At 42.1% G+C, this 13,206-nt stretch overlaps 2 protein-coding genes across 9 annotated transcripts in view; one reads left to right on the top strand and one right to left on the bottom strand.

The window, feature by feature from the left end:
- Nucleotides 1-3,004, top strand: part of setd9 (SET domain containing 9) — a 50,707-nt gene extending 47,703 nt beyond the window's left edge. For all 6 annotated transcript variants that reach the window (XM_031802438.1, XM_031802443.1, XM_031802442.1 and 3 more), the window contains one exon: nt 2,545-3,004. In XM_031802438.1, coding sequence (XP_031658298.1) covers nt 2,545-2,632 — 88 coding nt within the window. In that variant the 3' untranslated portion in view covers nt 2,633-3,004. The remainder of the gene's footprint in view (nt 1-2,544) is intronic.
- Nucleotides 3,005-8,708: 5,704 nt separating this feature from the next.
- Nucleotides 8,709-13,206, bottom strand: part of mier3a (mesoderm induction early response 1, family member 3 a) — a 45,301-nt gene continuing 40,803 nt past the window's right edge. For 2 of the 3 annotated variants that reach the window (XM_031802446.1, XM_031802445.1), the window contains exons 12-14: nt 10,982-11,136; nt 9,989-10,452; nt 8,709-9,711 (exon numbers count right to left, since the gene is read on the bottom strand). In XM_031802446.1, coding sequence (XP_031658306.1) covers nt 9,989-10,452; nt 10,982-11,136 — 619 coding nt within the window. In that variant the 3' untranslated portion in view covers nt 8,709-9,711. Of the gene's footprint in view, nt 10,453-10,981; nt 11,137-13,206 lie in introns of all 3 variants that reach the window. The other variant, XM_031802447.1, reaches the window with a different exon arrangement.

The raw sequence follows: 13,206 nt of genomic DNA on the forward strand, positions 1-13,206 counted from the left end.
ATATTAAGGTCACCCAGAAAATATACCTCTGTTGATATCACATTCATTATCAAGAATTTCATACATATTATCCAGATACTGACTGTTAGCACTTGGTCTATAGTAGCTTCCCACAAGATTGGGCTTTAGGTGAGGCAGGTGAACCTGTAGCCATACTATTTCAAAAGTATTTAACATGAGATCTGCTCTAAGCTTCACAGAATGCGGCTCTGAATATAGACTTCAACATGCCCCCATTGGCATTTGTCTTTTCTTTTTTTATGACCATGTATTTCTACCAGTGTATTATCTAAGTGTGTTTCAGAGAGTCAGAATATAAATGTAATATGTTACTAACAAGTTACCTTGTTTCTTAGGCTACATATGTTAATGTGGGGTATTTTTAGCACTTTTCTGGGGTGCTTGATTTTTGTTAATCGCTTTACTGGGAAACGTAGACTTGACTATGTTATTCATGTTTTAGCTGATAGTACAGAGTGAGAAAAACACAGTGGACTTCCTACTAGGGCACACTGCCTCAGTGCTAACAGTATAACTCTGGTTCATAGGCACATGATTGCTGTATACAAAAGTTAGTTATAGGCTCGACAGAGGCATTCCGGGGAGTTAGAGGGACATAAATGAGATTACTTACATTGTGAATGCCAACACCCCTGGGATAGTGTAAATCGGCTGCAGCATTACGACAAGTCGGCTACACAATGGCAGGGATTATCTGAGTTGGGCTTGGGTCATTGATAAATCATTGTCTCAATGCAGCCTTGAAATTTGTGGACAGAGTTCAGGAGCCAACATGACGCTGTCAGCACCCAGCAGCTGTCGAGGAACTGTTGGAAGCTGCCTTGTAACGTCCTGTACTCGTGCTCCAGGGTTTTTGCCCCAGGAACCAAGATGTTTCTTACCATAGAGCTGCCGATGACGACAGCTGGTGCAACGGCTGATAAGGTCCGGCCGTTCTTTCGCCTCGAGTGATTTCGCAAACCCCTCAAGGACCAAAGGGTGGTGGGACCCGATGGACCTGAGACAGCTGTAGTATCCATTGTGGATGATGAATGGGCCAGACTCTTAGTCTCACTGTCCCATGAGGGGGGAAAGCTCTGAAGATCTGAACCCGAGGTAGACTTCCATGGTGAGTGACATATCTCCATGGCTGGGAGGTAGGATCGTGAACAGGAATGTCGACTAAGTCACCAGACACATCCTCCTAAATCCATTCTTCAGAGAAGGCAGAGACTCCTCCGGGGAGGGATTCCTGCAGAGAACCGGCCAGTCGGCTGTGGAGAGCCAACACTTTGACTAGGTACGGCGAGTTGAGTTAGGTCACAGTAGTTGTTAGTCTATTGGACTACATTCTAGTACTTGGTGGCAGCCACAGCTGGGCCTTACCTTTTTTTCAAGGGAATTGTTGGGACCGGCAAGTAGTACAGACATCTAGCTCTATGATATAGAACTGGAATTACATACCCAGTAACTATCGATTTCAGGCTGATGGGTGGGGCGGGAGAGTGTCTAGAAACCTTAGATTGTCCGTCACATTCCAGTGAAAGTGGCCAAACTAACAAATTCCTTCCTTTGGCCAATCCAGTGTTGTGACTGGCTATTATTTGGCCTGCAACCTATTGTGTGATTGGTTGAACCTTCTTGTTTGTGTGCCTTCAAACAGATGCACTGCAGAGCCGTCTGTTTAGCTCAGACTAAGGTTTAGCTTGGTAGCCTGCTTGAGCAGTAACCTCCAAATAAATTCAAATAGGCATACTATACCTTGAGTTGAGTGGAATCTACACACTAGAGTAAGTTAGCTAATTACTTCTTAGCCAGCAACATTCATCTGTAAAACGAAAAGCAGACAGTCAGCTCTAGCAAACACCATAAAATGAGTCCACTAATTGAAGGCAGGATCCAATATTTAGCGTATTAAGCCCAAGGACACAGCACAAATGGGGATTTTGAATTATATGTCCAAAATAATAGAAACTGACATTAATATGATAAACCAGCTAAACATGTCAGAATCTGCTTTATTTTCCCAGGAATTTGACTCTGTGAAATGGTACTGTGACAATAAACAGACAAAATATATAGATGCAGAATTTCCACCCTGCATGATTCTTTGCCCTGGAGTCGTGCAGGACCTTGGAGTGCAGGTGTTAGCCAATGACCATCTCAGCAGACTGGCCAATCCGTTGCAGTGATTCAGGAGGTGAGGATGGACTCTGATGGTTGTTTAGAACTGAATCAGCACACACAGCATTCATGCAGCAATTCAGTTCTGCTCACTCAGTCACACTTGCAAACTCTCAAGTTTAATTTGCATTCACCACGCTGGCCTATGGGACCTGTCCTCCTCTCGCTCTACCACTTTTCTTCTTTCTCGACTCGTATTTGCTCATGCAATGTTTAATCTTGGTCGCATGGTCTATCTCACGCCCGATCGACGTTTGAATCGGCTGCGACTCTTTACATAGCCACATCTGGACAAGCACTGGCTCAACTTGCAAAGCAAGTCTTAACTAGAGTGACAACAGCTTCTCTCTTCTCCTCCAGGCCTTTACGATGTGTAGTCCTTGTAGCATTAAGAGACATCTGTCCAGGGGAGGAACTCTTTTCTAACTACTTCACTATCGTGCATTAGGTCACATTTTAAAACCGGTACTACTCGAACTTGTTCAAGAAGAAACACTTGGCTACAGTGTACCTTAGTGCACACAACCCAGGTCTAAGATTTTTGAACACGTAAGATTATGAAAAGTACTTATTCAACTAGTCAAGTGAAAGCCCCTCTGAAGAACTGTGGCCAGATGATTCTGTGTAGCCTATGAGGGAAGGACAATGAAAGAGACTGAAGCAAGAATGGAGAACATGAAACTGAGAAGACCATATTCATAAGAACATTTTCCTTTATTTCTGCATCTGTACACATGATTTGTCTGGAACAAAATATAAAATATTCAACGAAAGAGTATATACAGTTTTATGAACAATAAACTTTACTTTTGAATGATGAGATTAAATCCTGTCTAGTCTACTTTACACTATAGTCTTAACCCCAATTGAATGGTCAACCTTCACAACTTTACTGTGGTAAGTCAAATACACTATATTTACAAAAAGTATGTGGACAAATTTGTGGATTCAGCTTTTTCAGCCACACCCGTTGCTGAAAGGTGTATAAAATTGAGCACACAAGCCATGCACTCTCCATAGACGAACATTGGCAGTAAAATGGCCTTACTGAGGAGCTCAGTGACTTTCAACATGACACCGTCATAGGATGCTACCTTTCCAACAAGGCAGTGTGTACATTTTCTGCCACGGTCAACTATAAGTGCTGTTATTATGAAGTGGAAACGTCCAGGAGCAATAACTGCTCAGCAGCGAAGTAGTAGGTCATGCAAGCTCACAGAACTGCACTGCTGAAGCGCGTCTGTTCTCGGTTGCAACACTCCCTACCGAGTTCTGGAAGCAACTTCAACACAATAACTGTTAGTTGGGAGCTTCATGAAAGGGGTTTTCATGGCCGAGCAGACGCTGACAAGCCTAAGATCACCATGCGCAATGCCAAGCGTCGGCTGGAGTGGTGTAAAGCTTTCCGCCATTGGACTCTCAGGAGCAGTGGAAACGCCACCTGACACAATGCATAGTGCCAACTGTAAAGTTTGGTAGCAAGTCCCCACAGCAATGTTCTAACATCTAGTGGAAAGCCTTCCCAGAAGAGTGGAGGCTGTTATAGCAACAAAGGGACCAACTCCATATTAATAACCATGAATTTGGTTATTAACACCATGAAATGTTCAACAAGCAGGTGTCCACATACTTTTGACATGTAGTGTATTACAAAGGACTCTCATTTTTCTGTACAGACGGAGGGAGAGGTCAAATATACACATCGAAGAAAAATGGTTACCACTAAATACTCTTTAACCTTTTACTTTAAATACAACCCTACATTTTGTTTTTCTAAAGCTCTGCAAAAAAAGTGTTTCCTCCTCCAGAGTAGGGAGAAAATAACTGCACAACCTGTTACCCAATTGAGCATGTTTTTGTATGTCAAAATCAATGGTATAGATGCACTGAGTATACAAAACATTAAGGAAACCTGCTCTTTCCATGACAGACTGACCAGGTGAAAGCTATGATCCTTTGTAAGCATTTCACTGTAAGGTGTATTCAGCGCATGTGACAAATAAAATGCTATTTTATTTTATTGATATCTCTTTTTAAATACACTTCAATCAGTGTAGATGAAGGGGAGGAGACAGGTTAAAGAATACATTTTAAGCCGAGACAATTGAGACATGGATTGTGTATGTACAGTCGTGGCCAAAGGTTTTGAGAATGACACAAATATTAATTTTCAAAAAGTCTGCTGCCTCAGTTTGTATGATTGCAATTTGCATATACTCCAGAATGTTATGAAGAGTGATCAGATTAATTGCAAAGTCCCTCTTTGCCATGCAAATGAACTGAATCCCAAAGCCCTGCCACAAAAGGACCAGCTGACATCATGTCAGTGATTCTCTTGTTAACACAGGTGTGAGTGTTGACGAGGACAAGGCTGGAGATCACTCTGTCATGCTGATTGAGTTTGAATAACAGACTGGAAGCTTCAAAAGGAGGGTGGTGCTTGGAATCATTGTTCTTCCTCTGTCATCCATGGTTACCTGCAAGGAAACACGTGCCTTCATCATTGCTTTGCACAAAAAGGGCTTCACAGGCAAGGATATTGCTGCCAGTAAGATTGCACCTAAATCAACCATTTATCGGATCATCAAGATCTTCAAGGAGAGCGGTTCAATTGTTGTAAAGAAGGCTTCACGGCACCCAAGAAAGTCCAGCAAGCGCCAGGACCGTCTCCTAAAATTGTTTCAGCTGCGGGATTGGGGCACCACCAGTACAGAGCTTGCTCAGGAATGGCAGCAGGCAGGTGTGAGTGCATCTGGACGCACAGTGAGGCAAAGACTTTTGGAGGATGGCCTGGTGTCAAGAAGGGCAGCAAAGAAGCCACTTCTCTCCAGGAAAAACATTAGGGACAGACTGATATTCTGCAAAAGGTACAGGGATTGGACTTCTGAGGACTGGGGTAAAGTCATTTTCTCTGATGAATCCCCTTTCCGATTGTTTGGGGCATCCGGAAAAAAGCTTGTCCGAAGAAAAGGTGAGCGCTACCATCAGTCCTGTGTCATGCCAACAGTAAAGCATCCTGAGACCATTCATGTGTGGGGTTTATTCTCAGCCAAGGGAGTGGGCTCACTCACAATTTTGCCGAAGAACAAAGCCATGAGTAAAGAATGGTACCAACACATCCTACGAGAGCAACTTCACCCAACCATCCAGGAACAGTTTGGTGACGAACAATGCCTTTTCCAGCATGATGGAGCACCTTGCCATAAGGCAAAAGTGGCTCTGGGAACAAAACATCAATATTTTAGGTCCATGGCCAGGAAACTACCCAGACCTTTTAATCCCATTGAGAACTTGTGGTTAATCCTCAAGAGGCGGGCGTACAAACAAAACCCACACATTTTTGACAAACTCCAAGCATTGATTATGCAAGAATGGGCTGCCATCAGTCAGGATGTGGCCCAGAAGTTAATTGACAGCATGCCAAGGCGGATTGCAGAGGTCTTGAAAAAGAAGGGTCAACACTGTAAATATTGACTCTTTGCATCAACTTCATGTAATTGTCATTAAAAGCCTTTGACACAGTAATTATACTTCAGTATTCCATAGTAACCTCTGACAAAAATATCTAAAGACACTGAGGCAGACTTTATTAATTTATTTATTAAAATTAATGTCATTCTCAACTTTTAGCCACGACTGTATGTGTGCCACGAATGGGCAAGACAAAATATTTAAGTGCCTGTATGGTAGTAGGTGCCAGGCGCACCGGTTTGTGGCAAGAACTGCAACACTGCTGGGGTTTTCCACACAGTTTCCTGTGTGTAACAAGAATGATCCACCACCCAAAGGACATCCATCCAACTTGACAACTGTGGGAAGCATTGGAGTCAACATCGGCCAGCATCCCTGTGGAACGCTTTTTTTTTCTGAGGGCAAGGAGTGGGGGGTGCAACTGAATATTAGGACCGTATTCCTAATGTTTGGTATACTCCGTGTATACATCCTTCAAGTAAGTACATCAGGGAAAAACAATCAGTTACAAATGAATGGAAAGACGACTCCATGGGGAGGTACAAAAACAAACACTCAAAAGTTACTTTCCTGCAAAGTCCAACCCTCATCCTTACTCAAATCATTAAACATGCCTGTATTCACACAACTGGATGTCAACCAACACAGCAACAAGTCATAATCCTAGACAGGCTTAACATTCAGCTCGAACAAACAGTTTTTTCCTGCAGGTTGTGATACTAAGCACTTACTTCAATGACATTCGCTTCCCTTAACACGTTAAATAGACAAGCAAAGACTAAAGGCTGTCTAGTACATTTTAATACTGCATACACCACTACTGCCATAGTTCCATAGCTAGCTCCCTAAGGACTTATCACATACACTGCTAGTTATATTTATGAGACAGTTAAATGACCCCAAGTACAGTCTGGGCACTGTACAGCGCAGGTCTATCAGATGCTCTTCAAAATACATAAATAATAGAAAAATGACAGTGGTTTAATACGGTTTATGCATCGAATAGCTTTGATGAGTACTCATCTGTGTCTGTGGGACTGAGTGTATGGAGTAGAATTTCCACGACAGTAGACTGAGGGTTACAATTCCACGGAGAGGAAGGTTTACATACATCTTAACACATTTAGAAATTATTGCCTTGTAAAGAGGGAAGCAACACAGTACATTTGACTTCCAATAGAGTACCACATTAGGAGTCATAATGCCCATAAAACCTAGAGGTCAAAACAGGGAAATGGTTTCAATTGTTTTCCACCATTCATTTTTCCCCATAGGGGATTTTTAGAAACTTAAAATGAGTGCTGTGTTTCATGTAGGCTTACCATCCCGTGACATTTTGATAAACGTGTAATTCTCTAGGACAAGGTGACATCAGTATATTAGCCTCTTTTTTTTCCCTCCCCAAAATGAAATGCTAATTAGCTGTTAAAGAACTACAAATGCCATGATCTTGACAAGACTGCAGAATCGAGGTAAAGGTAAGAATCTCTGGGTTAACTATCCAATGTTGGCTAAATGTAGTAATTCATTAATTGGCTGCATTTCTTTAGAATTGGACAATTATGTGAATCGTCTTGTGCAAGTTTTAAATTGACACAATACCTGTTAGCAAAGGTGTCTGCTAGAGATGATGTGAAGGAGCTTGCATGGATGTAGTTTTGCATGTCTACTTTGATGCTAATTAGCATTCAAATCAGTAAATAGAGCTGAATATATTGATGTCACCTTGTCAGAGTGATTTACATGGCTATCAAAATGACACACCAGGGTTAGCCTACATGAAACGGACCTTATTTGAAAAATGAAATGGTGGGAAACAATTTGAACAATTTCCCTGTTTGACCTCTAGGTTTTATGGGTATTATGACACCTCCACTGTGGGGCTCTATATGGTTCAAGGGTGAGCGCAGACAAAGCCCATAGTGATTAAGTCAAAGGAAAAGAGGATGAAACTAAATCTGGTTTTACGCATTATGGGCTGGTTAATAAATTGCGTGTGTGGTAAATCAGGAAACTTTGGGAGCCCTAGATATGTTGGCACTTCAGCCAACCATAACTTCCCAACCAGCCTCTATAATTTCAATAGAAAACAAGTCAAACCTTTGCTAATAACCTCAAACACTCACACCAAGTTGCTCATTTTCAGATGCCCTTAATGCACTTCAAGTACTCAAAACCACCGACATTCTATCACGTCCGTTCCAAGTGAGTTCAAATTATGCATAGATAAATGAAGTTGACTGAACGCTGGCCAACAGCACATCTTGACACACAGGTACAGATGGGGCAGAGGAGTAGTGACATTCACAGCAGCATTGTAAACCCCCAGGACTTGCATAATTGATGTTTAAGAGTGGGGGGGATTCAACTCCCAAACAAGTCTTTTCACTACTTATGAAAAGTATAGCTTGCTGGATATAAGATACATGCATTGTTTTAACTTAAAAATAACAATGTCGGACATAACTGTACTATAGCGCATTTAAAACTAAACAGCTGAATGTGCCCACGTCTGCTTACAAAGCATTTTCAGATGAACAAAGAATCTTATGTTGAGGACCATGTTGCAGTCCAATTTTTATAAATACCCAGGCCACCCAAGCTAGCCAACTGAATCTTATGTTGAGGACCATGTTGCAGTCCAATTTTTATAAATACCCAGGCCACCCAAGCTAGCCAACTGAATCTTATGTTGAGGACCATGTTGCAGTCCAATTTTTATAAATACCCAGGCCACCCAAGCTAGCCAACTGAATCTTATGTTGAGGACCATGTTGCAGTCCAATTTTTATAAATACCCAGGCCACCCAAGCTAGCCAACTGAATCTTATGTTGAGGACCATGTTGCAGTCCAATTTTTATAAATACCCAGGCCACCCAAGCTAGCCAACTGAATCTTATGTTGAGGACCATGTTGCAGTCCAATTTTTATAAATACCCAGGCCACCCAAGCTAGCCAACTGAAATCAAATGTAAATAAAACCAAAACTTCATTGATATTTTCATCTAATGAAATTCTGGGAAGGAGAGAAAATATTTTAAAAACAAGCCAATAAAACAGAATATACATCTCTTTATTTACAGTATATTTGGCGGCGCACAATCGGCCCAGCGTCGTCTGGGTTTGGCCAGGGTAGGCAGGCATTGTAAATAACAATGTGTTCTTAACGGACTTGCCTAGTTAAATAAAAGGATACACATACAGAGGCAAACATTTACACAAAAGTGTTATGCACATGGATGACAAGTAGTACATCTGTACAAAAATATACAAAACCTGGGGACCCTCTTACAAAATGCTACATTTAGGGCCAGGTCGTTGGTACCTGTAAACACTGGGAAAGTAGCAATGGTGAGAGAATGCTGCTCATACACCAGCGAGGAAGAGAACTAGTCATAGATGTCGTGGTGAGTTTTGCCAACACTTGAAGGATAACGCTCATGGGATCCACTGATGTGGAACAGACCCCCAAAAGCACAAATCTCCCACCAGTAGTTCCGTTCACACAGTATTCGGACACAAATGGGCATTTCCCAAAATTCCGGACGGAAAAATAAATGGCTATATTCAATATTTATTTTTTGCTGTACAAAGAAGACATCACTGATGTCATAAAAAAACATCATATGTATATCATATAAACTGAGCGTACAGAACGTGCGCTTTCCATGACAGACTGAACAGGTAAATACAAGTGAAAGCTATGATTCCCTTATTGATGTCACCTGTTAAATCCACTTCAAAATCAGTGTAGATTAAAGGGAGGAGAGCCTCGAGACATGGATTGTGCATGTGTGCCATTCAGACAGTGAATGTGCAAGACAAAATATTTAAGTGCCTTTGAACGGGGTATGGTAGTAGCTGCCATGTGCACGGGTTTCAGTGTGTCAAGAACTGCAACACTGCTACGTTTTTCAAGCTCAACAGTTTCCAGTGTGTATCAAGAATGGTCCACCACCCAAAGGACATCCAGCCAACTTGACACAACTGTCAGGATCCCTGTGGAATGCGTTCGACACCTTGTAGAGTCCATGCCCTGAAGAATTGAGTCTGTTCTGAGGGCAAAAGGGGGTGCAACTCAATATTAGGAAGCATTCTTAATGTTTTGTACACTCATACATACATACATACATACATACATACATGTATATATATATATACATATATATATATATACACACGCACACACAAATGTATATATACATATGTACACACACACACAATAAATATAATCTCCAATGAACAAATATGTACACAGATGATGGTGGGCTCCATCATAAAGTAGGGAGGGAGAAGTGGTGTGACGTGGCGCAGCCGTTCTCACACGGTTACCTAGCAACCATTCACTTCGACTGTAGGGCTGTGTGCGGTTGGTACCGGTGTCTTGTGTGTGCATGGTCGTGTTCCAATGTAGCCGTTGGCCTCGTCGGTCACTAGGCTGCCAAAGTCTGTCACCGACACTGCCATCTTGCTGCTCGTGATAGGATGCGGGCGTGCCTCAGAATCCAGGCCCAGATTTTCTACAGTGGCCTCGGGCAAGCTCATTTTGAGGCGCTTGGAGGTGGGTCTGTCGTAGTCGTCCGTGCAGGAGGCCAACTGGCCCAGGTCGGAGTGGTAGAAGCCGGCGTCCAGCAGGTTGATGCAGTCGGGGTCTCCTGCGCCATTGGGGATGAATCCCAGGGACTCGTCATGGCTCAGGGAGCCCCGGTGGAGGCCCTCTAACGTAGGAAAGTCGTAGGACTCCAGGCAGCCCACGTCAGACGGGTTACATACAGACGCCACACTGCTGGTCAACGCTGGAGTGAGGGGGAGAAGAACATTTAGAGAATTGGAATTAACCTTGACTGTCCAAACAGACAACGTCCTTCATCAGAAACACTGCATCAGACAGGAGTTTTTGGTGTCAATGTGACCTACTAGGAAAACATGCTATAGGGACCTAGGTTTTCCTTGTTCAAGTAACATAGTCAGGACCCTTCTCATAGCAGATGAGCTTCAAGATCAGGAGCCATATGTATCAAGCATCTTAGAGTAGAAGGGCAGATCTAACATTAGTTTCACTTTTATATCATAATGAATAACATTACATGAACAGGAGGGACCTGATCCTCGATTAGAACTCCTACTCTGAGAGGCGTACTATGTATGACCCCAGAAGCATACAGAGAAGAAAAGAAAATCACTGCTTAAAATGTTACAGCATCATGCTCCAAGCGGCTACCACTGCTAATCGCATTCTTCACTCTATCAAAATTTATGTGGAGTTCACAAGCCTTCTCTCTCGTCTGCTCTGATTTCTCGGTCCTGGCCCGTGGCCCTGCTCACCAGAGAGGTCGCTGGCCGTGATAGAGTTAAGGAGGTTGAGCTGGTGCTCTGCAGAGTACTCCATCCGACCTCCTCCACTGCTACTGGAGCACACAGAGGCCGACCCGTCTACCACCAAGCCTTCAGCCTCATCCACCAGCCTGTCCATCAGATCCCTACAGGGAGGGTAGGAACAAACAAATAGGGGATTTATGTGAATAAAACAGTATCGTGTTCACCAAATTTTTGAAATGTGAGTAAAATAAGGAGGGACACCAAATTATCAATGGAATCCTCACATTTATGACATAAAAAAAAAAGGTGTGATTAGTTCATCTTTTTCTTAAATAGACCTCTCCCCCAATAACAGTTTTCCACTGGAGGGAATGCATATGCATATTATATTTGTAGTCAGTTATTTAAGGCAGAAACACCAATGACAAAATTGAGGGATTCATTATCCTTGTAAAAAAAATAACTGCTGGTCTCACAGTAATTGACAATTAAACATTTAGCATCTCCTGGATTCCACACACAGCCTACAAACCACTGATGCTGTACTTTGGAACAACTACATTTGGAAAAAGTTGAATAAATCCATGTAATATAGCCTACACCATCAGGTCTAAAGAAACATATGACATGAAGAAAATTAAGTCTATTCAGAAAAACAGAATATGATCTGGCAATGCCATATGACTGTGGGCTACACTAGTTCATTTAGCAGAACTATATTATATTACGAAGAATACAATTGAACATATCCTTTGTATTTTATTCAGCTATTTTCTCTAAATGATTTGAAGGAGTGCACACATGCAGCTATTGTGTTGAGAGGTTAAACTGTTGAGTGTAGGGGGCAGTATTTTGATGTTTGGTTGGAAAAACGTACCCAAATGAAACTGCCTATTTCTCAGGCCCAGAAGCTAGAATATGCATATATTTTAATTGGCAGATTAGGATAGAAAACATTCTAAAGTTTCCAAAACTGTCAAAATAATGTCTGTGAGTATAACAGAACTGATACTGCAGGCGAAAACCTGAGGAAAATCCAACCAGGAAGTGCCTCTTATTTTGAAAACTCCCTGTTCCATTGCATGCCTTCCCTCCATTTAAAGGGATATCAACCAGATTCCATTCCCTATGGCTTCCACATGGTGTGGAACAGTCTTTAGACATAGTTTCAGCCTTTTATTCTGAAAAATGAGCGAGAACAATCACATCTCGTCAGTGGATGGCTGGGTGTCCCTAGAGTTTTGCATGCGCCAACAGCTTGGAGCAGACATTTTCTCTCTCGCTGTTATTGAGAAAGCTACCGCCCGATGATTGATTATTTATTGTAAAAACAACCTGAGGATTGGTTATAAAAAATGTTTGACATGTTTCTACGAACTTGAAGGATACTATTTGGAATTTTCATCTGCCCGCCATGACCTGCACGAGCCTGTGGATTACTAAACAAAACGCGCCAACCAAATGGAGGTTTTCGGATATAAAAATAATCTTTATCGACAAAACTAGCATTTATTGTGTAACTGGGAGTCTCGTGAGTGCGAACATCCGAAGATCAAAAGGTAAGAGATTAATTTGATTGCTTTTTTGACCAATCTACTTTGCTGCTAGCGGTTTAATGTTGTCTGCTGAGAGATGTCCTCACATAAACGCTTGGTTTGCTTTCGCTGTAAAGCTTTTTTGAAATCTGCCACGGCAGGTGGATTAACAACAAGCTAAACTGTGTTTTGCTATATTGCACTTGTGATTTCATGAAAATGTAATATTTTTAGTAATTTGAATTTGGCGCTCTGCAATTCAGCGGATGTTGACGAAAACGATCCCGCTAACGGGATGGGTGCGCCAAGAAGTTAACAAAGAAAACAGGTACTCCTATATGCTTAATTTAGAGTTGTAACTTTAGTTACGATACAAATGTTGGGCTATAAGTTTAGATTTTTAATACATTCTAAGGCTGCATGATGCGACTAATGATGATTTGTTTTGTTTGTTTTTCCGCAGGCTGTACACACATCAGTCTCTCATTCACAATTTGACAAGCACTTGATAATTCCTTGAATTTCCCATCTGAATCCCCTTTGTGTTACCATAAACCCCCCCCCCCCCCCAAAAAAAAATCTCTGCCTTTAGTGGCGGTTGTGCAATGGGCTGAATATAATAATTATAATTCCCTTCTCCACGCTGCACCTCTCACTCACATGGCGCCGTCATATGATCGGGTCTTTCCCACAGGC

Source organism: Oncorhynchus kisutch, linkage group LG23 (genome assembly GCF_002021735.2).
Source record: "Oncorhynchus kisutch isolate 150728-3 linkage group LG23, Okis_V2, whole genome shotgun sequence".
Lineage (NCBI taxonomy): Eukaryota > Metazoa > Chordata > Actinopteri > Salmoniformes > Salmonidae > Oncorhynchus > Oncorhynchus kisutch.